This window comes from Bubalus kerabau, chromosome 2 (assembly GCF_029407905.1).
Source record: "Bubalus kerabau isolate K-KA32 ecotype Philippines breed swamp buffalo chromosome 2, PCC_UOA_SB_1v2, whole genome shotgun sequence".
NCBI classification, from domain to species: Eukaryota; Metazoa; Chordata; class Mammalia; order Artiodactyla; family Bovidae; genus Bubalus; species Bubalus kerabau.
The window spans coordinates 187,910,305-187,937,869 of NC_073625.1; the positions used below are offsets into that span (position 1 = coordinate 187,910,305).

The 27,565-nt window shown below is 50.0% G+C and overlaps 2 protein-coding genes across 3 annotated transcripts in view; both read left to right on the forward strand.

Annotated features, from left to right (window-relative positions):
- Window positions 1–4,902, forward strand: part of FAM3B (FAM3 metabolism regulating signaling molecule B) — a 68,657-nt gene extending 63,755 nt beyond the window's left edge. The window contains exons 5-8 of the mRNA XM_055569730.1: window positions 205–255; window positions 1,335–1,422; window positions 3,154–3,286; window positions 4,678–4,902. Of these exons, the coding sequence (XP_055425705.1) occupies window positions 205–255; window positions 1,335–1,422; window positions 3,154–3,286; window positions 4,678–4,767 (362 nt within the window). The 3' untranslated portion in view covers window positions 4,768–4,902. The remainder of the gene's footprint in view (window positions 1–204; window positions 256–1,334; window positions 1,423–3,153; window positions 3,287–4,677) is intronic.
- Window positions 4,903–8,841: 3,939 nt separating this feature from the next.
- MX2 (MX dynamin like GTPase 2) overlaps window positions 8,842–27,565 on the forward strand; it is a 37,450-nt gene continuing 18,726 nt past the window's right edge. Inside the window, exons 1-8 of one of the 2 annotated variants that reach the window (XM_055569723.1) lie at window positions 8,851–8,941; window positions 15,160–15,355; window positions 15,460–15,768; window positions 16,590–16,782; window positions 18,856–18,987; window positions 22,125–22,279; window positions 23,627–23,765; window positions 25,977–26,175. In XM_055569723.1, coding sequence (XP_055425698.1) covers window positions 15,529–15,768; window positions 16,590–16,782; window positions 18,856–18,987; window positions 22,125–22,279; window positions 23,627–23,765; window positions 25,977–26,175 — 1,058 coding nt within the window. In that variant the 5' untranslated portion in view covers window positions 8,851–8,941; window positions 15,160–15,355; window positions 15,460–15,528. Of the gene's footprint in view, window positions 8,942–15,159; window positions 15,356–15,459; window positions 15,769–16,589; window positions 16,783–18,855; window positions 18,988–22,124; window positions 22,280–23,626; window positions 23,766–25,976; window positions 26,176–27,565 lie in introns of both variants that reach the window. The other variant, XM_055569722.1, reaches the window with a different exon arrangement.

Genomic DNA, 27,565 nt, shown 5'->3' on the forward strand with positions numbered 1-27,565 from the left:
CCAGGCAAAAATCCTGGAGCAGGTTGCCATTTTCTCCCCTGTGGGATCTTCCAGACCCAGGCATTGAACCTGCGCCACCTTCATTGGCAGGCAGGTTCCTTACCCCTGAGCCACCAGGGACGCCCATTTTCAGAACCGCAGTACCACACATGCACCCTGAGTCTCCATGAACCGTCTTTCAAAAGCTGTTTCTTTCATTTCCAGATGTGACTGGGAAAGTGATAGCAACACAGTATTTCGATATGTACGAAGGTGGTAAGAAAACTCTTTTCCTCTTAAATTTAAAATGAATTATGTCAAATTAAAATGAATTAAGGTTAAAAACCCACAATCAAAAATGTCAAATGTTCTTATTCTGTCTACCAAGAAAGCTGCCAGAAGTGCACCTGCGTGCTCTAGAATGGTCTGACACAATCCTTGTGGTCTCTAAGTGACTTTGTATATTTCAGTTGGAAGCCATGATCTAGAGAGTGTCTCTTCTCTGCTCACACTTGTCCTGGAACTTTGCTTCTGCTCCTTCATCAGATAAAGGAAAAGAGAAAGCATCTCTTTTTGTTTTAAACCAGACATGTAGAATAACGTGCTCAGTGCCCAGTCCTGAATGTCATCATTTATATCGTTGTCTTCCCTGTGATGGGCTTGTTGGTCTGCACGACTTTGGAGACCATGTGCCCACCCTCCTCCAATGATCCCTCCATTCTGGGCTCTGAATCTCCACTGCAGTTATTTTTATTTAACCCTGAGAATTAACAGAAACAACTCTTTGTAAAAGTAATGGAGAGGAACAATTAAGAAGTTTCCCAATGCCCTTGGGAATACTGTGTTTTCACTCTGTCATTAAACTTGATCATAACTATAAATAACAAGCTCCAATGGTAAATAACGGGGTTTGAGCTGAGCCTTTGTTTTCTCCCTGTAAGAAACAGAGGGGTCTCTTAGCAAAGACTTACCTGTCTGGGTCAGGCGTGTATGCCTCCTATTGCTCTTCAGTGTCCTAGGGCCACTCAGCTCTCAGATGGTCACATCAGGTCTGGTGCTTTCTCAGTGATTGTAGAGAAAAGCCCACCTGATCTGTGAAGTCATTGCTCGTTGGTTTGAGAGTCAACCACAAGAGTCTTTATGATCTGATCGTGCTGCCCACTTCACGTAGCCCCACCGTGGAACCCAGGTCATTTATCATGAGAGCACTAGAGGATCAGGTGCATGGTGGAGAGACAGCTCTAGAATCAGAGGATTCAGAACACAGAGCACAGAGCTGAGAGCAGAACAACCTCTAGGGTCACAGCCTCAGCTGACGGAGAAGGTCCTAAATCTGATGTACATTGACCCGGCAGATAACTCTGGACCGATGACAAAGTTTATTCAGAGCGCTCCCTCGAAGTCCTTGCTCTTCATGGTAACCCACGATGATGGCAGCAGCAGGTAAGTGTACAGTTGTATCACCGCAGGGGCCAGAGTCAGAGATGCCAGCTGAGGGCAGAGTGCCAGCCCTGTCAGGGTCCCGCAGGACACCCTTTGGGAGAGAACAGAGCTCCAAGGAACAGGAGGCTTCTTCAAGGAGAAGGAATGGGAGGCCACAATGAATAGATTGCATTTCCACAAAAATGATGAGCTGGTGGAGCACATGAATCCTAGAAATAAGAACTATTTCCAGGTAGCAAGACAAACTCATCACTGACAGTAAATAAGATAGCAAAGCTAACCCTTGGCCAGAGAGCTAATCACAGAGTGGGACTTACACACACACACACACACACACACATGTGCACTCAGATACAGTGCTTTTATGAGAGAGAAAATGACCTGGCTCAGTGTTTCTCCACATGTGCTCGTCTAAGTAAACATGTGCATCTTCACTGCATAACTTCCGAGAATCTCAAGGTCCTGATTTGCAATGTGACTTCCCAAGATGGGACTACTGAATAAGACATTTCCCAGATGTGTTTGAATTCAGATCTTCTTCTTTAATAGAGTGTCTTCCCGGGTGGAAATTATTTGGCTTATGCTTTGAAAAACTTGGATTTAGCCCACTTAGGAAAATCTGAGCTTATTTTTTTCTTTTCCTTTCTGCCCTCTTTCCTTTTTGAGCTCTAAATGGCAGCTTTCTACAAAGTAAGATTGTTTAGGGCTTCCCTGGTGGCTCAGCTGGTAAAGAATCCGCCTGCAATGCGGGAGACCTGGGTTAGATCCCTGGGTTGAAGATCCCCTGGAGAAGGGAATGGCTACCCACTCCAGTATTCTGGCCTGGAGAATTTCATGGACTGTATAGTCCATGGGGTCACAAAGAGTCTTAACGAAACTGAGTGACTTTCACTTTCAAGATGTTTAGGTGTTTTTTTTTCTTTTTTGATACTGACTTTTGTGAATATGAAAGATACAGTTTTGACATTTGTTTTCATCTTTCAGCATTTTCTGTCTGTTTTATTCTGTGGTCAGTAAACAGGCAGCAGCAAGGACCGGAAATTATGTTGTTTGGGGGTGAGGATAATTGGACCATAAGCCCAGGGCTTTTCAGAATTGAGAATTAAAACTCTGTGCCCCAGATTGAATCTAAAACGGTCCTTTGTTGTTGCTGTTCAGACATTCAGTCATGTCTGACTCTTTGTGATCTTCCCTGTCCACTGTCTCCCAGTTTTCTCAAACTAATGTCCATTGAGTTTTTTATTCATCATCTAACCATCTCATCCTCTGTCGCCCCCTTCTCCTCCTGCCCTCCATCTTTTCCAGCATTAGGACCTTTTCCAAAGAGTCCTGGATGTGGCTTTATGTGTAACTAGAGGCTTTCCGGATGGCTCAAGCAGTAACAAACCTGCCTGCCAATGCAGGAGACACAGGTTCGATCCCTGGGTCAGGAATATCCCATGCAGAAAGAGATGGCAACCCACTCAAGTCTTCTTGCCTGGGAAACCCCATGGACAGAGGAGCCTGGCAGGCTACAGCCCATGGGGTTGCAAAGAGTCGGACACGACTGAGCACACATGCACACAAAGATGTGACACACTCAGCCAGTGTTCACGCCTCTCTCCTGCCCTGTGCCCCAGGATAGCAGATGCTGCTTTAGAAACCTGTCCTAGGACCAGACTGTGTTCTAGGGTACACACCGGAGTCTGCAGGTGAGACATTCACAGGCTTCCCCCCTTTGCATCCCTCCAGGATGAAGGAGGATGCCAAGAAGGCCATAGAAGCCCTGGGAAGTACAGAGATCAGGAACATGCGATTCAGGTCAAGCTGGGTGTTTGTGGCAGCAAAAGGCTTTGAACTTCCTGCAGGAATTCAGAGAGAAAAGGTGAGTGGTTGTTAAACATCGCTTCTTCTCAAACAGTTATCGTATGTCCTAGCAATTCCACTCACAGATGCACAGCCAAGAGAACACAAACATATTCGCACAAAAACTTGCACAGGAATGTGCTATTACTCCTAACAGCAAAAAAGCAGAAACAACCCAAAGATTGGATGAATGGACTTAAAAATGTATAAATAAAATAGATACAAGTGCCCACTGGAATATTATTCAGGCACATGAAGAAATGAAGTATTGATATATGCTGTGACATGAGTGAACCTTGAAAAAACACGGAGGAAAACCAAAACCAAAAGGCCGTATACCGTATGATTCCATGTGTATGAAATTTCCATAACAGTCAAAACCCAGAGACAGAAAGTAGATTAGGAGCTGACTGGGCTATGGGGCATGGTGAGTGGGTATGTGCTTTCTTGTTTCAGGGGTGAAAATGTTTTCGTTTGTGTTTTGCCAGTATGTGGCTTGCAGGATCTTAGTTCCCTGAACAGGGTTTGAATCCAGGCTCTAGCAGTGAAAGCACCAATTCCTTACCACTAGACTGCCAGGGAATTCCCAGAATATGTTTTAAAATTGAGTGTGATTATGGTTGCATGTCTCTGAATATACTGAAAACCACTGAGTAACCACTTTACCATTAAAACCATTAAAAACCACTTTAAATATATGAATTTTATAGATATGCAACAAGCAACACAGGTTTACTATATAGTACAGGGAACTATAGTCAATATTCTATAATAATCTATAACAGAAAATAATCTGAAAAATAATATATGTGTACATGTATAACTGAATCACCTTGCAGTGTACCTGAAACATAAGTCAGTTATCAGTTCAGTAGCTCAGTTGGTCTGACTCTGTGCAAGCCCATGGACTGCAGCACGCCAGGCTTCCCTGTCCATCACCAACTCCCAGAGCCTGCTCAAATTCATGTCCACTGAGTCGGTGATGCCATCCAACCATCTCATCCTCTGTCATCCCCTTCTCCTGTCTTTAATCTTTCCCAGCACCAATGTCTTTTCCAATGAGTCATTCGTCACATCAAGTGGCCAAAGTATTGGAGCTTCAGCTTCAGCCTCAGTCCTTCCAATGAATGTTCAGGCTTGATTTCCTTTAGGATGGGCTGGTTTGATCTCCTGGCAGTCCAAGGGGCTCTCAAGAGTCTTCTCCAACACCACAGTTCAAAAGCATCAATCCTTCAGCACTCAGCCTTCTTTATGGTCCAACTCTCACATCCATACGTGACTACTGAGAAGGCTGGAACAAATCCCATTCTAGGAAGTGATCCTCTTTTCTTATTTTGCTCACAGCTGGCACATTAAACATTGTTGATTAGATGAATGGATGCATTAAATCCTTTTCTTTCCTTTGCACAGATCAACCACTCAGATGATGCGAAGAACAGGTATTCTGGCTGGCCAGCTGAGATCCAGGTAGAAGGCTGCATACCAAAAGGGCCCAGCTAACACTGCCCCGCCTTGATAAATGGGCTTCTTATAGACAAATGCATCCTGAATGGACTATGGCCCTTTTCCAATGGTCAATATTTGATGAATATTTCAGGTTTGTCAACCAACCAAACAAAATATTTGCCAGTTGTATAAAATCTTGTCCCACAGACTTTTTATGCCAGTGTTTATAGAGTGAAGATGTTGAGCTGAAATGCACGGGAGTGTTCAAGAGGATTCAGTGACATCACCTGGGAAGCAGCCCCTGCCTGTCCAGGTGTGGAGCTATTTTATCATCACATCCAAGTTTGACCCATGTGGTCCAGATAGCTCTGCAGAGAGAAAACCTTTATTCTCTGACCACGGAGCACACCCTTGTTATGGATGGTCATCTCATAGGAACAATGAGCAGCAGCCATAGGTCTTAGCTACCTTCTTGGGTCAACCTTCTTGAGCTTTCCCTGCAGGTCCCTGAACTTATTCATTCATCCCACAAATGTGGGTGTGCCTAACTCAGGCACAAGCAATACGATGGTGAAGAGATTCAGTGTCTGCCTCCAGGCAGGGGTGTTGTTCCAGTGGCACCTTGTTTAACAGGATGGGGAGGAGGGATCTCTGATGGGCTGGGTGGGCAGGGGCTGCTCTCAGGAGGACCACTGTACAACCCAGACTTCCTAGGAGACACACAGTAGATCCACATACCAAGATGCCCAGTGCATTGGGGTTAAGAAAACCAAGTCATTGCCAAATGCTCTTTCTGACCTCCCTCCCAAGTCTGGCTCCCAGAAATGATAGGAAACTTTGATGCCAGCTTGATAGTGCTTATCTAGCCTCCAGTTTCTCATCTATCCATAGAGGGGTTGGAACAGATGAACGGTTTTCAAGTATGTTTATCAGCAGGCCTCCTTTTAAAAACATGGCAGTGTGTGTCACCCTGAATTTCAGCATCCTTGCAGGACCCGACTCCCCAGGTCTCAGTGGCTGACAGCAGCGCTGAGTCCTCCATGGTTGTAGACGGGCTGCAGGGCAGTGGAGGCTCAATTCTGAGCATGGGGGCCAGGCTGAAGGAGGCTCCCTATCGGGCATGGAAGCCAGAGAGAGCACAAGTGCAGATGTTTGCCAGAGCTCCTGCCAGGACACATGTGAGCCCTCATCATTGCATCCCGCTGCCAACCAGGGTGAACATCAGCCTCCTGGCAGTGGCAGGGGGTGACCGTCGGCCCCTCAGGGAGCCTGCATCTCTTTCTGCAGAGGAGTCTGCAAACCACTCGGTGGGATCTTGGCTGGGGCCCTGTTACAGGCTAGACTCTGTTCCTCCCTGACTCATGAGTTGAGTCATAACTAACCGGCAGTACCACAGAATGTGACCTTGTGCGGAAATAGGGTCACTGTTGGTATAATAAGTTCAGGTCAGGTGGCCCCTATCCAGTGTGACTGGTGTCCTAACAAAAAGGAGAAATTTGGACACAAACAGGCCATCAGAGAGAACCCCCTTCTGGGCTCTGGACCACCTTAGAGGAGGCCTGGAAGGGAACTTGAAACTCACTGAAAAGGCAGCAGAATGGAGACCCGGGGAAGGTGGGGGCTGGAGGAGGGAGGGGTGATCAGGACTTGAAGGGCAGCGGACTCCCCTCAGGACTCACGGTGGGCGCCTGGCATTACACACTTGTCCAGACCCACCAGGCGTCCAATCCCAAGAGTGACCCTACTGTAAACCGTGGGCTCTGCGTGATGACAATGTGTCAGTCCGGGGGTCACCCCTCTGGAGGGGGCGGTCGACAGAGGGGAGGCTGTGCCTGTGAGGGGGGTGAGGCAGGGAGTCTAGGGGAAATCTCAAAATCTCTGTATCTTCCTCTTTTTACTGTGAACCTAAAACAAATAAAGTCTACTACAAAACAAAGCTGTCAAGGAAACAGACTCAGATGGGCAGCCACCCGTCCTGAGCGTCTGTCCTCTCTCCCCAGACGCCCCACCCTGCCCCCATGTGGAAGTCAGCCTGAGCCTCCCCTACCCCCAGCCCCACCCTAAGAACTTTCCCAGCAGGGCCGCCCCGCCTCTCTCTGCTGCTGGAGAGTGGGTGGACCTGCAAGGACTGCCCCTCCCATGAGAAGGGAGGGCCTCTAACCTCCACCCTGTGAAAGGCAGGCACTTCTGAGCTCTAAGAATCCCTATTACCAATATGCCTGGATTTTTTGACAGGCTTCCCTGGTGGCTCAGCGGTAAAGAATCCACCTGTCAATGCAGGAGATGCGGGTTCAATCCCTGAGTCGGGAAGATCCCCTGGAGAAGAAAAAGGCAACCCACTCCAGTATTCTTGCCTGGAGAATCCCATGGATGGAGGAGCCTGGTGGGCTGCAGTCCAAGGGGTCTTAAAAGAGTGATTGAACACACACACACACACACACACAGACTGGACTTTAGACATCACAGATTCAGAAATGGAGCATGTTCCTGTCTAAGGAGCTGAGCCCCTCTACTGCCCAGCAGCCCTTTGTCACCCCCTAGCCCAGACAGACACTGCCCACCCAGGCCTGTCCTCCGTCCACAAGCACCATGCATGCATGAGGGCAGACAGCCTCCTAGCACCTGCCCTGAGATGGGTCAGCACCATCCCCCAGCCCCGCCCCTGCACTGCTGGAGCAAGGAGGGTCCAGACAGTGACGAGTTGGGGGATTTCCACCCACAGAGGCCTCTGCCACTCCACCACCCTGCACAGACACACACTTAGAACTCCTCACTTGTGCACAGGCTCCCAGGTCCTCACCTCCTTAATCCATTAGTGAGGGAGACACTGCATGGTCTCTGCGCAACTGAGAAAGCAAACTCAGAAGGAGCAGTCCTGCTGAGGGTGTATGAGCACCCGGGCCAGCCCTTCCTTGGAGGGTCAGTGGGCCGGGTGGGATGAGGGACCCCGGCCAGGGGTCATCACCAAGCTCTGGCCTGAAACCCCGGACAGCAGCTTACGAACTAGTCTGCTGAGGCCCTGATCCTTCCCAGAGAGACTTCCTGAAGGGCGTGCCGAGGGGCGCTGCTGTGCTGCTGGGGAGGGTGGGTCCTCAGCCACCTCCTTAGCGAACTTCCCTCTCTGCCTCCGTGGAAGTGGTCCCACTTTGTCTGGCCTCTGCAGTGTCTTCCCTGTGCCTTTCCTGGAGCTGCAAAGGCATCCACCCTGTGACACAGTTGATGAATCAGAAAACTCACTGCAAAGTCAGCTGTCCAGTTCTTCCCTCCATCTTTCCCCTCTGCCCAGGGGTCTCTGGATGGATGACCTGGGCATCAGGTCCTGCAGGACGCAGACCCTGGAAACTACCCCCAGGACCTCTTAATGCCAGGCTTTGAAAACCATCTTTTAAGCCTCCAAATTTCTTCTTTAGAGGAAATTTTGCCCACAGTCAGGTGAATGAGCAAAAAAGTGCTCGGGATTCATTTTCTTAATTTTCTAAGATTTTTTTGTTTTGTTTTAGAAAGACTCATGGGTGTGATGTTGAGATGGAGGCAGAATACCCCCATCCTGTGCCAGCCCCGATCCCCCAGGGCTCCTTGGGGCCCCCCATACTCTGGTGGTGGGAGTGCCCAACTCACCCTCACTTCAGTCACAGCGAAGGGAGGGCTTTGGGACCCTGGTGGGGGCGGGGGGGAGGTGCATGCCTGTAGTTTTGCAGGTGAAGTAACCCACACAGGACCAGGAAGTCAGGCTCACTCCTGGGAACCAGCCCAAGTGTGAGGGTACGCACTGCGCACTTACGTGAGGGATGCTGTGGAGGAGCTGTGGATGTCCCTTCCTGGAATGTTCAGAGCTTAATACGGGCAGAGAGTGGCAGCACACAGAATCTCAGAAAGGCCTGGACAGTGCTATGCTAAATGACCCATTCTCCAAGTGTGGTCAGCCCCAGCCTGCCGGAGAACCTGTTAGCCCCGTTACCCGCCCCCCACCCTGCCCCTCCCTGTGAGTTCACAAGCCCACCAGGAGACTGATGCAGCTGGAGTCAGGATCACTGTATGAAGCACCAGGAAATGGATGGATGCTTCAGGTTTCGTTTCTGTGGCAGGCTAATGGTTTCGTTTTCTATGCAAGCCATTAGTTTCATTTCCCTTACTTCTCGGAAAGCAAGCCACAAGGGCAGGAGGGATCCTATAAAAGGAAAGGGAGGAATGGGCAGAGATGACTTGCCGGCCTCCTACAAGTGCACAGGTAAGAGCTGGGTCAGTGCGGGGAGGGCTGCTTAATGTGTCTTCCTGCAGCAGATCTGCTTCCTGATAAACGTGGCTTGTGCCAGAAGGCTGGAGGCAGAAAGATGCTGTTTCTGAAGCTGCCTGCGTTGTGCGCTGGTGCTGGCCCCTAGCCATCCCTGCATGCACGCTCTAGAAAGGGAGCGGCGGGACTGGGAACACAGGGGGTGCCCATCTCCCTGAGTCTGGCCAAAGACCTTGAGACCACTCAGAAGTGGCTTCTGGAACTTCCATGGAAGTTGCACATTCTGAGGAGGGGAGAGAGTTTCATGCTCTGTGAAGCTGTGATTTATAATAAGAAATATACTAACTATAGTCACCTTGCTGTACATTGCATCTCCACAGCTAATAATGTGTAGCATTTTAGAAAGTTGCTAAGAGAGTAGAAGGCTTCCCAGGTGGCAGTAGTGGTAAAGAACCCGCCTGCCAATGCAGGAGACTCAGGAGATGCAGGTTCGACCCTCAGGTTGGGAAGATCCCCTGGAGAAGGGCATGGCAACTCACTCCACTATTCTTGCCCGGAGAATCCCATGGACAGAGGATCCTGGGAGGCTACAGTCCATGGGGCTGCAAAATAGTCAGACACGACTTAGAGACTAAACAATAACAACAAAAAGAGTAGATCTTAAAAGTCCTCATCGCAAGATAAAAAAGTAAGTATGAGGATAGATATTAACTCATCCAGGTGACTATATCATAATATTCACAATTGTAGGGGAAAAGGAGAGATTATTTGGTCTGTGTCAGTTCCAGCCTAACAGGTGTTCCTAAAACCCTCAGAAGGGAGGAGCGCGTCGGCTTCTGTTATGCTAATCAGGTGGTGTCAGGTCCCCGTGTTATGTTAATGAGGTGGGAGCCGGTTACCTAGGTGAGCGGTCACGTGACAGAGGACTGGCCCTTCCAGCCACTCCCTTCCTCCCGGAAGAGAAGCAGGGCAGGAGGTTGAGTTCAGTCTCCGATAGTCAGTGATGAAATCCCTGAGGTCTATGCAATGAAGCCGCCTGAAAACCCGAGTGTTTGGAGCGCACTGGAGATGCGGGAGAGCTGCGCTCGCAGACGGAGCGGAAGCTCCACCCTCGCCCCGCGCCTGCCCTCTGCATCTCTTCCATCTGGCTTTTTCCGAGCTGGGCTTCCCTGGCGGCTCAGCTAGGAAAGAATCCAACTGCAATGAGGGAGACCTGGGTTCGATCCCTGGGTGGAGAAGATCCCCTGACGAAAGAAAAGGCCACCCACTCCAGTTTTCTGGCCTGGAGAATTCCATGGACTGTATAGTCCATGGGGTCCCAAAGACTCGGACGTGATTGAGCGGCTTTCACTTTCACTTCTCCTGAGTTGTGTCTGTGTGCTTGCGATTTCACTCAGTCATGTCCGAATCTTTGTGATCCCACGGACTGTAGCTCAGCAGGCTCCTCTGTCCATGGAGATTCTCTGGGCAAGAATACTAGAGTGGGTTGCCATGCCCTCCTCCAGGGGATCTTCCCCACCCAGGGTTCGCACCCGTGTCTCTTTTGTCTCCTGCATTGCAGGCAGGTTCTGTAAAGAACTAGCGCCACCTGGGAAATCCTTTTATAATCAACCTGTGATCTAGTCTAAAAGGTTTCTGCTCTAGCAGATTATTCAAACCCAAGAAGGGCGGTGGGATGATGTCGGGGGTGTCTTTGCTAGCAGTTTGCATCTGAAATGGGCAGTGTTGACTGGGGAAAAAAATGCACATGAGAGTTGTGAGGTAAGTTCTATTTGGGGCAAAATGAGGATGGTAGCCTGGGAGACAGCATTTTGGATAGCTCTGAGAAGCTGCAACAAACAGCTAGTGGGGAAGTCAGTAATATATGATTTTAGTGAAGGGCGTACATGCAATCAAGCACGCATTTCGGCAGAAGCTCACTGCTAGTCATGAGGAGCAGATGTCACTATTACTGATTTTAGTGCTTTTCTAGATGTGAGGAGATGCAAAACTGTGCTCATAAAATCTTCTCCGGAAAATATCTATCTGAATACCTGTTCTGCCAGTTTTTCCCAGAGCACAGAGGGCCTTGTTCCTGATCTCCATCCTGAACTACTTTCAGGGGAGCAACTGCAGAGGCTCAGGATTTAATCCTTGTAGAGTTAGATGTGTGTGTGTGTGTGTGTGTGTGTGTGTGTGTGTGTGTGTCTGTGTGTGTGCTCAGTCACTCAGTTGTGTCCAACTGTGACCCCATGGATTATAGCCCAACAGGCGCCTCTGTTCATGGGATTTCCCAGGCAAGAATACTGGAGTGGGTTGCCATTTCCTTCTCCAAGGATCTTCCTGACCCAGGGATCAAACCCAAGTCTCCTGCATCTCCTGCATTGGCAGGCATATTCTTTGCCACTGTGCCACCCAGGAAGCCTAGAGACAGATGACAAGTGCCCATTTGCAATTGGCAGCAGGATGGGGTGGGGGCAAGTGAGTAGGGTGAGCCCCATCTGATAATAGTCCGCTGTCATCTCCCAGTAGATAGTGTCTGAATTGAGTCAACTGTTTGATGATATAGAATGACACACACTTTGGAACTCGTATCAGAATTGAAGCCCCAAAGCCTCAGAGCTTCAGGATCCCTCTTGCTTGAGGCAGTGGTGGCCAAGAGGGCTCCTGACACTGTTTCTCGAGGGGCAAGGACACCTGCTTTCTAGCATTTGCTGATTCCCATTGTAGCATGAACTGGTGGATTATCACACCTTCAGAATTTTGCTTAGCGACAGATATGATGCCAAGTCCACCCAGCAAAGAAAGGCACTTGGGGGGAACAGATTAGGTATAAACCATGATGCTTTTGAACTGTGGGGCTGGAGAAGACTCTTGAGAGTCCCTTGAACAGCAAGGCGATTAAATCAGTCAATCCTCAAGGAAATCAACCCTGAATATTCATTGGAGGGACTGATATTGAAGCTGAAGTTCCAAAAATTTGGCCACCGATGCGAAGAGCCGACTCATCAGAAAAAACCCTGATGCTGGGAAAGGTTGAGGGCAGGAGGAGAAAGGGATGACAGGATGAGATGATTGGATGGCATCACCGACTCAATGGACATGAATTTGAGCAAGCTCCAGGAGACTGTGAGAGAGAGAGCCTGGCATGCTGCGGTCCATGGAGTTGCAGAGTCAGACACGACTGACTGACTGAACAGCAATGGTGTGTGAGTGTCCTAGGCTTGTCATGGCACAGTATCCCAGACTAGAGGGCTTACAAAATGAAAATTTAGTCTCTCCCAGCCCTGGAGGCTGGAAGTCTGAGATGGAGGCATTAGCAGGGCTGGTTCCTCCTGAGATTCTGCATAGAGTCCATCCCTGTCTCTTCCAGCTTCTGCTCATTGCCAGCACTCCTTGGCACTACTGGGGGAAAATATCTGAGGATGCTGCCAGCAGGATGAAAAAGAAAAAGCAGAGGCCTTTTCATGGGATCATACTTTCTCTAGACACTTGCTGAAGGGTCAGGTATTTTGTAAGACGAGGAATTTCGTGGGGGAGACTGGCCCCATGGGAAACAATCAGATGTGGAACAGAGAAAAGGCTAAACCTCAGGGACTCAGAAATGAAGACCAGAAAGATGCAAAACAGCTGTAAAAACCCAGATTTAGTTTTAGTCCCCAACCAGTGGGAGGGGCTGGCTGAGAGTCTTTTCCTCTAAAGCTAGCCACAGGGCATTTGAGGGCTGTGTGCCAGCAATTCCTGGCCCGGAAGTGCCCACTTCATCCCCCCGCAGCCCCACACATCGGGAATTGGCTGACTATAGATTGGGGTTACCTGTAAGATTGGCCTTCCACCCAACACTCAGCTGAGCAGTCTTACTGCCCTTCATCCACAGGAGGGAACAGAGGTACTGTCTTAGGATTTCAGCACAGAGATAAGGTGCTCCCTCCACTGGACAGCCTTTGCAGGGCTCCCCCAGGAGCGGGGCTGAGCCTGGGGGGGTCTCCCTTTCCTTAGGGTCTCCAGGTCAGTGGGGCTGACTGCTCAGAAAAGTGCAGGTAGAAGACTTCTCCACCTCCTTCCAGCCCAAACCCAAATGTCAGGTCTAGCCCCAGCCATGTCAGGAAAGGCCAGGGCACAGCCTGGAAAGAGCAAGGCAGAGAGGATCAGAGGGGCCAGCCCCCAATCCCAAAGAAAGGAGTCGCCCCTGGGCTGGGCTTTCTGAGCCCCCAGGAGACAAGTGTGCTTCTCCCAGTTCCCTGAGCTCATTCTGACCTCAGGACCTTTGCACTTGGACTTGCTCTGCCAGGAAGGTTCCTCCCCAGGTCCTCAAATAATAGCTCCTCTCTTCATTCATTTCCTATTTCCTGTAAACATGGACATGCCCTCAAACAGCCCCTGCCTCCACCTCTGACACTGACCCCAGGATCTGTCACCCACACCCTTTCATCCAGACACTCCATCGTCACCTGGGGTTGCATTACTGCAGCTTTCTTCATTGGTCAGCTTTCTTGTTTTTTTTGGGGGGGGGTCCCCCTGACAGAATGTGTATACCGGAGACAGGGACTTCATCTGGCTTGCTCACCACTGAATCCTCATGGCAGGAACCACCTCGCACATAGTAGGTCCTCGTATTAGTTTGCTCAGGCTGCTGTAACGAAGTGCCGCAGGGTGGATGGCTTAGACAACAGAAATTTATTTTCTCCCAGTCTGGAGGCCAGAAGTCCAAGACTAAGGTGTCAGCAGGGTTACTTTCTCCCGAGGCCGCCTGGGCATGGAGACAGTGGTCTTCTCCCTGTGTCCTCATCCGCTCTTGCCTCTGTGTGTATTTGTCCTAATCTGTTTTTTCTAAGACACCAGTGAGATTGGATTAGTGACCTCATTTACCTCAATCACCTCTTTAAAGGGCATCTCTCCAGTATAGACATACACCGAGGTCCTAGGGGTTAGGACTCTGACCTATGAACTTGGGGACACAATTCACCCTGCATCAGTCCCCAAAACACATCTGTTGAATGAATGAATAAGTGAATGAATCACCCGCACTTTTAAAGCTAGGCCAATGGCACACACAAGGCGATGAATGTGCAGATCCAGTTTGAGGGAAGGTAAACAAACCTGGCCCAGCATTCAGAGGTGGCATCAGATAGGAAAAGGTAGGTTAGGACCAAATTCTTTAGGAACTTTGTTCTGAAAGAAAAAGACCCCAGAAGTTTTTAGAAAGGGTAGTGACAGGATGAGCCAGGGGTTAGATGGGAAAGGGCCACAGTGTGTGCAAGGGTGGAACCACTGTTGTGAGGTGGGGATGGATGGAGGGCTGGAAACGGGGTACACATGGATGCCCCAAGGGGCAGCTATGGGGTAGGCACCACCTCGAGACTCCAGTCCTCCCCACTGGTTAGTGCCCTGGAGCTGGCCTGACAGATGCCCCCAACTCAGACACACAGGACATCTATTCTCTCCCGGTTCTCAGGCCAGAAGTTCCAGGGCGAGGTGTTGGTAGAACTAGTTCTTCCCAGAGGCTCTGAGGGAAACCCATTTCAGGCTCCTCTCCCAGCTTCTGGGGCCCCTGATCCCCTCGGGGTCCCTGACGTGGGGCAGCGACCCTCCAGTCTCTGCCTCCGTTGCCCTACAACCAAGGGGCTCTGAGTCTCAAACCCTCTCCGCCTGTCTCTTCTTGCATTTCGGGCCCACCATCATCCCCAGATCTGCCTCAATGCCACTGCAAGTAGGCTTTTCCAAATAAGGTCACAGTCACATATCCAGGTGGACTCGCATGGGAGGGGAGCGAAGCCATTCAACTCACTGTCTTCACTCTGGTCCCAGTAGGGGGGTGGCTGGGGGCTGGTCATAGTGGGAAAGTGTTCATGACCCAGAGTCCCTGGCCGGCCTCTGGGCCCTGACTCAGGCCAGTATCTAGACCTCTGTGCTTTACCTTCTTGACCTGAAAAAGTACATATTAGGCACTGACATGCAGGGTTGCTGTGAAAATAGCATCATAGGTTGCTGTGAAATGAGCATCTCAGAGCAGTGCTGGGTGAGGCCAGCTGTCTCTAGGCGGAAGACCACCTGATTATACGTCCCACGGAGAAGTAAGAGACCCCAGAACCCTTTTCTCCCAGAATCTCCAGCAGCCTGACCCAGCCTGGGTGAGAAACAGTGATGGCGGGGCAGAGATTGGCTACCAAGGGACCCTAGAGGGGCTCCCTGTCATCTCTCCACGCCTTACTGCTTCTCTTCGTCCTGAGCTGTAGGTGACGACGCAGAGCCCAGCAGAAGTGACAGCAGAACCTTCAGACTCTCCCGTGGAAGCGTGGAGTCCACTTGTCCCCAGGCTCTGGGGGCCCACCAACGCCCCTTTTGTGTTCTGCGCCCGTTTGCTGCCATCAGCCCCTCCTGCAGACAGGCCTGAGCTGGGCTGCTGGTCTCCCCTGCGTCGGTGAGCAGCAGGTGGGTTGTAAGGGATTAGGTGAGGCAGAGATGGAAGAAATACAGCCCCCAGGAAGGTCTGCTGGGGGACCTCTGGGCCACATTCCCGTCTTGCGTCTTTGCAGAGCTTGCTGAGAAGACCAGAGGCGCTGAGCCCCGGAGACCACACACCCCAGCTCTCCGAGCAGACAGTCATGTCGCTGTCCTTCAGGCCTTTAAAGTACAAGAGGCACACTCCGACTTCCACTCAGCACCACCCAAAGCAAGACATTTACTTCCATGAGCAGCCACCAGGGCCACCACTGGGGCAGACAATGAGTCCCCCACAATGGCAGGTGGAAGAGAGCAACCCGGGCTTCCTTCCCAACAACTTCAGTCAGCTGAATTTGGACCCTCAGCAGCCAGAAGCAAACGGAGGCCAACAGAGGTCAAAGGTAAGCTGAGAGGAGGGTGGGTCAGGAAGGGTGCATGCATGGGGAGGGCTGGGGGGATGTGGAGAGAAATGTGTGTGTTAGTCACTCAGTCATGTCAGACTCTTTGCGACCCCATGGACCGCAGCCCGCAAGGCTCCTCTGCCCATGGGATTCTCCAGGCAAGAGTACTGGGGTGGGTTGCTGTTTTCTCCCCCAGGGGATGGATCTTTAGGACCCAGGGATGGAACCTGGGTCTCCTGCATTGCAGGCAGATTCTTTACCATCTGAAAGAAGGTGGAGGGGTTGGGGGAAAGTGAGGAATAAAACTTGCCAGTCTGGTCCAGTCCCCATAGTACAGCTGGTGCCCTCCCCCTCCCCCAACCTTCTGGGCACTTCCAACAAGCCCCAGGGGCAGACACAGTCTCTGGGGCACCAGTGACCCTCCTGGACATGGATCCGGGGCCTCCGTTCTCTGTGCTGGGGTCTCCTGCCTGGGAGCTTTCCCTCCCACTGTGACTGCCACAGTCATCACTGCCAGCCACCCCCCACCCCAGCCCTGCAGGCCCGGGGTGGGCTTCTCCCCTCCCTCCAACTGGGAGCGCCTGCCCTCGCAGGGCCATCTCCCAACTCACACGGGCACCTCCACCTCCAGCCCACAGCAGTGGAAGCCAAGCCTCTGCAGGAACAAGTGCAGGGGCCTTGCCTCTGGCACACCTGGGTCCACATCTCGCCCCTCCTGTCTCCAACCTAGCATGAGCAGATTCATCAATTCAGTCGCAAATTCCAGAAAGCGATGGGAGTCCATCAAAGGCCAAGGCTGTGAGTCTGTCTGTCTCCTCCAGGGGCCGGAAAACAACCTGTACAGAAAGTATGAGGAGAAGGTGCGGCCCTGCATTGACCTCATTGACTCCCTGCGGGCCCTGGGTGTGGAGCAGGACCTGGCCCTGCCCGCCATCGCCGTTATCGGGGACCAGAGCTCGGGCAAGAGCTCCGTGCTGGAGGCTCTGTCGGGGGTTGCCCTCCCCAGGGGCAGCGGTAAGTACTGCTGGGGCAGCCTCCTGCAAGCCACAGAGCATCCCAAGACCAGTAGGCTCGGGAGAGGTCACGGGAAGCCCCCCTGGACTGGTGATGTGGGCAGGGGGTGGTGGGGGGGTGGGCCTGGATGCTCCTGCTGCCCCTAGGTTCTGAGTCCTCTTTCATGTGGCAACAGTCATTGCTGGACTTTGTATCAGTTGGTTTCTTTCTAGTCCTCTGCTGCTGCTAAGTCACTTCAGTCGTGTCCGACTCTGTGCGACCCCATAGACAGCAGCCCACCAGGCTCCCCCATCCCTGGGATTCTCCAGGCAAGAACACTGGAGTGGGTTGCCATTTCCTTCTCCAATGCATGAAAGTGAAAAGTGAAAGTGAAGTCGCTCAGTCGTGTCTGACACTTAGCAACCCCATGGACTGCAGCCTTCCAGGCTCCTCCATCCATGGGATTTTCCAGGCAAGAGTACTGGAGTGGGGTGCCATTGCCTTCTCCCTCCAGTCCTCTAAGACTCTAGAAACATTTCTATGTTAATTTGTTAGTTTCCGGTAACATGTAAAGTCTTTTTGAAGAATTTTCTCAAATTTGAGAAGCTACTAGCCAGGATCATGGTGTGATAAGACACAATGTTTCATTTTAAAAAAGAAATTTTTTTTTTTGGTCACTGTCTCAAGGCATGTGGGCTTTCAGTTTCTCAACAAGGGGTCAAACCTGCACTCCCTGCATTGGGAGTGCAGAGTCTTAACCACTGGACCACCAAGGAAGTTCCTGTTTCCTTTCAAAAAAACAAACAAACAAACAAAAAAATTTAAGCATGTGTAGAATTAAGCATGGCAACCCACTCCAGTATTCTTGCCTGGAGAATCCCATGGACAGAGGAAACTGGCAGGCTACAGTCCGTGGGGTCTGAGAGTCGGACAGAACTAACTACTATTATGATCGTCTGGGCTTCCCTGGTGGCTCAGTCGGTAAAGAATCTGCCTGCAGTGCAGGAGACCTGGGTTCAATCCCTGAGTTGGGAAGATCGCCTGGAGGACGGCATGGCAACCCACCCCAGTATTCTTGCCTAGAGAATCCCATAGACAGAGGAGCCTGGCCGGCTACAGTCCATGGGGTCACAAAGAGTCAGACATGACTGAAGTGACTTAGCACACACGCATTCAAACACAGAATTAAAAAGCTGTCATACATTCTGACAATGAAAATAATTATAAAGGGGAAAAAAGGATGGATCTGGCACCCTAAAGTGGGTAGTTTCCCCTGTCCTGATTCCCTCTCTCATACCCATCTTCTTCCAGCACTGCCCATCCATCAAAAACAACTGGAACCCGGGGAGCCAGGGCTGCCTCCTGGGCACAGAGGAGGGTATGGGGGCTTCATGGACCCTGCACAGCCCTCAACAACCACCCAGACCAGGCGCCCCGGCCTGTGTGTCCTCCCAAGCATGGGCAGCCAGTCCTTTACTCCAGGGTCTCCTGTGAGATCCCCATCAGCCCAACTCTGGTGTGTGATGGAGTCAGAGTGGGGACCAGCAGCTCCTCCTCTCCACCCTGGGTTCAGCATTTCCAGGAGAAAAGCAACAGAGCAAAGCATCTGGAGGCCGGTGTGGCCCTGGCAGTCTTGCGGGGCAGGCAGGAGCCCCTTACAGTAGTGCTTTGGGCTCCCTCCATGCCCGAGTGTGAGGGGCTGGGAGGGCTGGATGGGGTCAGGTAGATCTCACTGCTTCCCTCCCACTCCTACCCCAGTCCTGGCCCTTGGCTGCCACCTGGACTGTGCCTGAGGCCTTCCTAGGGCCGGGGGTAATTAGTGGGGCTGGACTGAGTCCTCCCTAGAGAGGGATACAGAGTTCAGACAAGGCCTCTGCGGACACTGGGGAGGATAAGAGCAAAGGGTGGGGCTTCCCTGGTGGTCCAGTGGTTAGAACTCCATGCTCCCAGTTCAAGAGATGGGGGTTCGACCCCTGGTCAAGGAACCAAGATTCTACATGCCTTGTGGTGCAGTCAAAAAAGAAAAGAAAAGGGCACCTGTGAATGCTTCTTTTTAAGGGAAACTTAGAGGCTGTTTGGGAAACTCTCTCTCAGGAATCATCACCCGGTGTCCGCTGGTGCTGAAACTGACAAAGCGGGAGTGTGAATGGACCGGGAAAATCACCTACCGCAACATTACGCAGCAGCTGCAAAACCCTTCAGAGGTGGAGTGGGAGATTCGTAGAGGTAGGGCCCTGCGGGCATCTGCAAGTCGGCTCCTTATCCCCCTGGGATCATCAGCGGTCACCCTGGCCTCTCCAGCTCCACAGTGAGCACCGTCTCTTCTTTCCAGGCTTTCCCATGTGCCGGCCCTCTGCCTCTCACATATCCCTTCTCCTTGCTACATAACCCTACCCTTTCATGACTGTCAGTTTACCTGCCTCTCCTCTGGGAAGTGTCCCGGGCAGCACTCCTGCTCCAGCTACCCTGGTTAATGCTGAGGACGTGTGTCCCAAGGTGCTGCTCTAACCTGAAATGTCTGGTTGCCTGTGGCCGCATCCCTGTCCCCGAGCCGTGAGGTTTTCCCCAAGGCAAGCCCTGCGCATCCATCACTCCTAGAAGCACATCCAGCTCTTGAGATCAGCCTGAAGGAACCACCAAATGAGAAGGCTCAGTTGCTCCTGGAATGTCTTCCCAGGTGGCGCTAGCAGTAAAGAACCCGCCTGCCAATGCAAGAGACATAAGAGACACAGGTTTGATCCCTGGGTGGGGGAAGATCCCCTGGAAGAGGGCCTGGCAACCCCCTCTAGTATTCTTGCCTGGAGAATCCCATGAACAGAGGAGCCTGGTGGGCTACAGTCCATAGGGTCACAAAGAGTCGGACATGACTGAAGTAACACGCACACACGCTCCTGGAATCCACTTCCATACCCACTCAGAGGGGACCCTGGAGGTCATCCCCTCGAAGCCCTGCCTCCAAGGTCCCTGAGCCTGCCTACCCCTTCCCAAGGCATCTTCCCCTTCCTGCTCTCAAGCTAGGCTCAGCCAGACAGGCAAAAATTCCCTCTGATCATAACAAGAAACTCTGTGGCCATAGCTTCCATTCTAGGGAGATGGGCTTATGCCTCACTGAGCAGCAAACTGCATCTGAGGCTGGGGTTTTCACATGACTCCTTAGGCTCAGCTCCCTGAGAACCCCGTGTCTCCAGCTAGCTCACCAGAGGGATCGCTCCCCAAATTGCAAAGTGCTGCCTCAATTCTAGATCCACCCCCAAAACAGGAACTTCCTGAGATCTTCACCTGGCAAGTTTCCTAGCTTCAAATGATAAAAGCTCTGCACTGCCATGCCTGCTACACCCGTCCTGTCCACATGTGCCCAGCACAACCTTCAGCGTGGCTGAGATCTGCCCAGTCTCTCTAGCTGTGAGCTCTGTGGGCAGGTCTGGGAGGGTACGTTCTGTGAATGTGGGTGAATGTTCTGTGTAAGGATGAGTAATGAGCATCTTTAGAACAGCATCTCTAAAGCATCTGGGAACTCTGGTCCACTGCAGGTAGGAGTGTGAGTTGGTGCAACTACTTTGGAAAATTGACAAAATATCCACTAAAGCTGTGTGCACACCCCATGACACCTCAAAACTCTAATCCTGAGTATCAGTTCAGTTCAGTCGCTCAAGTCATTTCCGACTCTTTGCGACCCCATGAACTGCAGCATGCCAGGCCTCCTTGTCCATCACCAACTCCCAGAGTTTACCCAAACTTATGTCCATTGAGTTGGTGATGCCATCCAACCATCTCATCCTCTGTCGTCCCCTTCTCCTCCTGCCCTCAACCTTTCCCAGCATCAGGGTCTTTTCAAATGAGTCAGCTCTTCGCATCAGGTGGCCAAAGGATTTCAGTTTCAGCTTCAACATCAGTCCTTCCAATGAACACCCAGGACTGATCTCCTTTAGGATGGACTGGTTGGATCTCCTTGCAGTCTCCAAGGGACTCTTGAGAATCTTCTCCAACACCACAGTTCAAAAGCATCGATTCTTCAGCGCTCAGCTTTCTTTATCCCAAGTATACCCCAGCCAAAATGTGCACCCAAAGTCAGCTTCTAGAATCTCTATAGCAGCACTATTGTGATTCCCAGATGGCGCTGGTGGTAAAAGAATCTGCTTGCCAATGCAGGAGACATAATAGATTCAGTTCCTGGGTCGGGAAGATCCTCTGGAGGAGGGCACAGCAACGCACTCCAGCACTCTTGCCTGGAAAAGCCCATGGACAGAGGAGCCTGGCAGACTCCAGTCCATAGAATCGCAAAGAGTCAGACATGATTGAGTGACTTAGCAAGCAAGCAACTATGATTACCCATCCCCCACCCCCCAGCCCCAACCCCTCACACCCCACAGACTGGATCAAGACACAGAATGGCAATGAAAAGGAACAGCCCTCAGCCACAAGCACCAGTATAAGGTAATCACACAAACGAAATGTTGAGCTGAGGAAGCGGGACCGAGAGAGGGCTTCCCCAAGTGGCTCAGCGGTGAAGAATCCACCTGTGATGCAGGAGCCGCAGGAGACTCGGGTTTGATCCCTGGGTCGGAAAGATCCTCTGGAGGAGGGCATGGCAACCCACTCCAGTAGTCTTGCCTGGAGAATCTCATAGATAGAGGAGCCTTGCAAGGTACAGTCTATGGGGTCCCAAAGAGTCAGACATGACTGAGTGACTTAGCACACATGCATACATGCATGATATCAAGAGAAGACATAGTTTACGATCCCTTTTATAATTAGGTAGGACCACAGGAAAATGCTCTTCTTGTAGGTCAAAAGTGATTATCTATCAGCAAATTCACTTAGCTCAACCAAGTATAAAGTACAAAAATGGGCAAAAGAGTAGATGCTGGTAAAGCTTAAGATAAGCGCTACTTTACCTGAGGGCTAGTGATCCACAGGGAGAGAGGGGCTTTAGCAGGGTAGGGGGCGCTGACCATGTTCTGTTTCTTGATACGCGTTTCTGTGACACCAATGGGTCTCGCCTGTGAAACTCACCAAGTCACAGGTTTAAGACAAAGGGTACTTTCCTGTATGTATGTTTCACTTCAATACAGAGTTACAAAATCATAGCTTAAGTAGTGACTTGGAGTGATAGCTAAAACAGGAAATGTTTACAAAGTAGCCTGGTTGCCATCATTCTCCCACCTCCTAATCTCTAAAGAATTAGGCAATTCATCATGGCTGTGCTTAAATTGCCTCCCTGTTTCTCACCTTAGGACTGTCCCCAGATATAGGCAAGACACATAAATAGGTGAGAGACATAAATCTGCCCACAGATTCCACTGCTTTTGCTTGGTTGGGTTCTTCATCTGGACTCAGGGTTTCTCCTCTCTTGGTCTCCACAGCCCAGAACATCATAGCTGGGAATGGAGTTGGCATCAGCCATGAGCTCATTAATCTGGAGGTCACCTCCCCTGACGTCCCAGATCTGACCCTCATTGACCTTCCTGGCATCACCAGGGTGGCTGTGGAAAACCAGCCACAAGACATCGGACTGCAGGTGAGCCTCTCTGCAACTTGGGAGTGGGCCCCACGCTCAGCAGGGGGCACTTCTGAGGTCTCTGCCGGCAGCCCCCAGGGCTCTGGTGCACCTTCCCAGCCTGCTCTCAGTAGTTCAGGAAGAGACTGAAGAGGACAGTCTAGGTCTGGGGCCTCATACTCGGGGTCTGACAAGGGCCCTGCAGTCATGGAAACAGGCAAAGCTGACTCTGTAGGCCTGGAGGTGTATACGCACACCCTGCCCAATGCTGTCCTGTGGAAATATGGATCCAGTGTTACCACTATCCTAATATTTAAAAGAAACCAGACATTGGATTTTTACATGGGACCTGCCAATTTTAGCCACAAGTTTTTTAAATAATACTACGTAAGTCAATCAGGACACAGATTGTGGTCTCTGGCTGGGGACAAGAAGGCTGGTACAGTGGAGGCATGAGAACCGCAGAACAGTTCTGACTGATACAAACCAACAGCTGCTGAGCCTGGGGCTTCTTTACCAAAGACCTTCCCACTTAAGGTTGCCTGAGAACACAGGCATCACAGGGATGCCAGAATCACACCTGATCTCTGGCTGGGTCCACCCTGAGACCAGCCTTGTCAAGCCTTGCTGAGCCAGCTCACATGGAGGCCAAGGAGGCAAGGACAGTCTCAGAAGCAGGGTTGCTGTCCAGGGTGTAAAGAGACAGGGTGGAGGAGAGGGAGAAGATGAGATCCTCTTCCCCTGGGACTGAGGTCACAGATGCCCTCTTGCCTTATCCGAAGGAGGGGAGGGCACTGCCAGTGTTGGGAACCCAATTACAGCCCAACTAAGACCATGGCAGTCCCTCTTGGAAGGGTCTCTGCTGGCCCCACTGTCTTGGGCACTTGATTACTCTTTCTTCCTCAACATCCAGATCACCATTCTCTGTCTCTGGGAGCCTTGTAATTAGGTCATTCCCCTTCCTGAGTTAAGGGACCAATTCCACACTTCTCACCCTGCTTCACTCAGCAAATGGGTGGAATTTCCCAGGGCATGACAAAAATGCTTGCCTGGGGTCAGAGCATGCCTCTTCCTCCTGCTGTCAGCTCAGAAGCATCCCAGGGAAGATCTGTCGAGGAAGGAGGGGTCTCATCTGACCACGGGAATCAGGGAGCCTTTGGGAAAGAAGAAATATCAGTGATGAGCTCTGGAGGATAAGCAGGACATCAACAGAGAGCTCAGTGAGGGCAGGTGGTCAGACATTCTAGAGGAAGGGTATAGGCTAAGCCAAAGCTCAGAAGTGTGAAAACTGGGTGGTGCTCTGGGATGACCAGCTGTGCTCTTGGGTGACCAGTGATGTGCTCTTCCTTTGTGACTCCCTGGCATCAGATCAAGGCACTCATCAAAAAGTACATCCAGAGGCAGGAGACCATCAACTTGGTGGTAGTTCCCTGCAATGTGGACATCGCCACCACAGAGGCACTGAGCATGGCCCAGGAGGTGGACCCTGATGGAGACAGGACCATAGGTAAGGAGGTACCAAGATTCTTAGAGGACAGGAAGCCGGGGGAGACCTGTCAGATATTTGGAAGGTCCTGGATGTAATAGCTCTGTTAGAGGTGCCCACATCCTGCATCAGATACAAACTCTGTTCCCAGGGAAACTCCGTGGGCTCAGGGTGCAGTTGAACACAGCAGACGGGTCACCCTCACTCATGGTCAGGGCTGGATGTATGGCCAATATTTGGAGGTTCTTTGCCCTCCTTCCTATTGTCCCTTATTTGCATTCTCGACCCATTCTGGATCAGGCAGGAGAAATGCCTTATTTTCTCTCCCACAATGGTCCAGAAAGGAGGAAATGACTGGCCCATCAACTCTGCAAGTCCACAGGAAAAATTCTTGTGAGTCTTTGGTTCTTGGAAAAGATCTTGCCAGGGCATGTATGAACATATTCCGGGAATACACTTCCAGGTTTACACTGCAGCACAGGTGTCTACAGAGTTTAGAACTCTTCCTTGGGGATATGGGTGCTCTTAAATTCCTTTTTAAAAAATGTCCCCCACAGAAGGCATTATAGGGGATTTGGTTTAAGAGCACAGATTGCCTGTGTTTCAATCCTTGCTCTACAACTTACTGGCTACATATCCTTGGGCAAATGAGAGCTGCTATTTTTTAAAATTCTAATAATATTACTTAATATCACTTCTCCCCAGTCACTTCACTTAGCCATTGAGTTTACCTTCCTGAAAACGTGCCAGTCATTTTCTTTGACTAAATGGATACCCAGTATATTACTGCCTTTTCCACTTTTTTTCCAACAAATGCCCAGGTTTCCAGTAAGGATAAAAATAACAGTAGGGGAATACAAGTTTAATGTGTTATTATATGCCAGACTAGACTTGGACCCTGTTACCTGCTGACTTCTACAGGCGTCTAGAATACATTGAACCAGAGAGAAAACTCAGGTTTGGGGTCATCCACCATTATGCAATCATAAGTCATTAGGGATGTCTCATTAATGACACAGAAGACAGTTTCATCTGTTAAGTAGATAGATCTATTTGGATATCAATCTCTTTATAGAAATTGAGTAATACTTCTTACTAGTAGTTTTCTGTTCTTCTCATGGGGCTTCCCAGGTGGCTCAGTGGTTAAAAAAAAAAAATCTGCCTGCCAATGCAGAAGACACAAGAGACGTGAGTTTGATCCCTGGGTAGGGAAGATTCCCTGAAGAAGGAAATGGCTGCCCACTCCAGCATTCATAAGCCACAAACTCTGATAATCTGTAAGCTTTTACTAAATATTAAGTATTATTGTTGTAAATTCAGTTAAGTACTATACACAAAGAGTATACACAATAAGGCCTTAGTATATTCCAAACAGCCTTATAACAGTGTGCAAATTTTCCATGCATTCAAGATTAAGTATAGAAATAGAGAAAAGTATGCTAAATTTTAAAAAGAAATGGAATATACACTCAAGTACACAGCAGCCAAAAGGTGGAAGCAAGCCAAGCATCCACCAAGATCACAGTCGCTTGGAATTCAAAGCCTTCAGTCCAGTGTGAGTGAGAGGAGTAAGGGCAGGAGAGTGGGAGAGGAAGGCAGGGAGGATCTCAAAGGAGGTACCAGAGGGGCAGAGTGAGTCTGTGACAGGAGACCCTAGAGAGTCACAGACCCTCCTTACAGTAGGGAATGATGTGCTTTTGGAGACATGGTGATGGAGTGAGTTGATTCTGATGATGCGTGCTGCCTTAGTGTTGGGGACTCAGCAGCAGGCACCCAAGAGACATTTGTTAAATAAATTACACAAGGCAATTAATGAGTTGAGTGACTGGATGAGCAAATAAAAATACAAGTGATAGGAATGAAATGGAATGAAAGAATGAGCTGAGAGGCACTGGGCAGAAAAGACTCTTGGTCATATCAATCTTGATAAAGAAGAAGAAAGTTGGAGGCATCATAATTCCTGATGTTAAGTATATTACAAAGAGACTGTGATTAAAGCAGTATGGTGCTAGCAAAAAGACAGACATATATATCTGTGTGACAGAATAGCAAGCCCAGAAATAAATTCATGTCTGTATAGTTAGCTGATTTGGGGCAAAAGTGGTAAGAATATACAATGGGAAAATGATAATCTGCTGGTCTTGGCCAAAAAAGACCCCATAGCCTAGCAGTGTTCAATATATTTGAAGAGAAAATTGACCTTTCCACTGCCCTCCTCTAATCATCTCACAGGGATCCTGACCAAACCAGACCTGGTGGACAAGGGCACCGAGAAAGGTGTCCTGAAGGTCATGCAGAACCTCACCTATCATCTCAAGAAGGGCTATATGATCGTGAAGTGCCGGGGCCAGCAGGATATCACCAACAAGCTGAGCTTGGCAGAGGCAACCAGGAAAGAAACGATGTTCTTTGAGACGCATCCGTATTTCAGGTAAGATTCTTTATGACAGCCTTGGACTCGATGGAAACCAGCCCTGCCTACCAGAATTGGCCAAGATGATTACCATATTTAAAAATTATACAATTAACATCAGTTCAGTTCAGTCACTCAGTCATGTCCAACTCTTTGTGATCCCATGGACTGCAGCATGCCAGGCCTCCCTATCCATCAATAACTCCTGGTATTTACTCAAACTCATGTCCACTGAGTTACTGATGCCATCCAACCATCTCATCCTCTGTCGACCCTTTCTCCTCCTGCCTTCAATCTTTCCCAGCATCAGGGTCTTTTCAAATGAGTCAGCTCTTCACATCAGGTGGCCAAAGTACTGGAGTTTCAGCTTCAGCATCAGTCCTTCCAATAGACATCCAGGACTGATTTCCTTTAGGATGGACTGGTTGGATCTCCTTGCAGTCCAAGGGACTCTCAAGAGTCTTCTCCAACACCACAGTTCAAAAGCATCAATTCTTCAGCACTCAGCTTTCTTTATGGTCCAACTCTCACGTCCATACATGACCTACTGGAAAAACGATAGCTTTGACTAGATGGATCTTTGTCGGCAAAGTATTGTCTCTGCTTTTTATTATGTTGTCTAGGTTAGTCATAACTTTTCTTCCAAGGAGCAAGAATCTTTTAATTTCATGGCTGTAGTCACCATCTGCAGTGATTTTGGAGCCCCAAAAAATAAAGTCTGTCACTATTTCCACTGTTTCCCCGTCTATTTGCCATGGAGTGATGAGACTGGATGCCATGATTTTAGTTTTCTGAATGTTGAGCGTTAAGCCAACTTTTTCACTCTCTTCTTTCACTTTCATCAAGAGGCTCTTTAGTTCTTCTTCGCTTCCTGCCATAAGAATGGTGTCATCTGCATATTTAAGGTTATTGATATTTCTCCCGGCAAACCTGATTCCAGCCTGTGCTTCATCCAGCCCAGCATTTCTCATGATATACTCTGCATATAAGTTAAATAAGCATGGTGACAATATATAGCCTTTTCCTAATTGGAACCATGTCCAGTTCTAACTGTTGCTTCCTGACCTGCATACAGGTTTCTCAAGAGACAGATCAGGTGGTCTGGTATTCTTATCTCTTTCAGAATTTTCCAGTTTGTTGTGATCCACACAGTCAAAGGTTTTGGCATAGTCAGTAAAGCAGAAATCGATGTTTTTCTGGAACTCTCTTGCTTTTTCAATGATCCAACGGATATTGGCAATTTGATCTCTAGTTCCTCTGCCTTTTCTAAAACCAGTTTGAATATCTGTAAGCTCACAGTTCACATACTGTTGAAGCCTGGCTTGGTGAATTTTGAGCATTACTTTACAAGCGTGTGAGATGAGTGCAATTGTGTGGTAGTTTGAGCATACTTTGGGATTGGAATGAA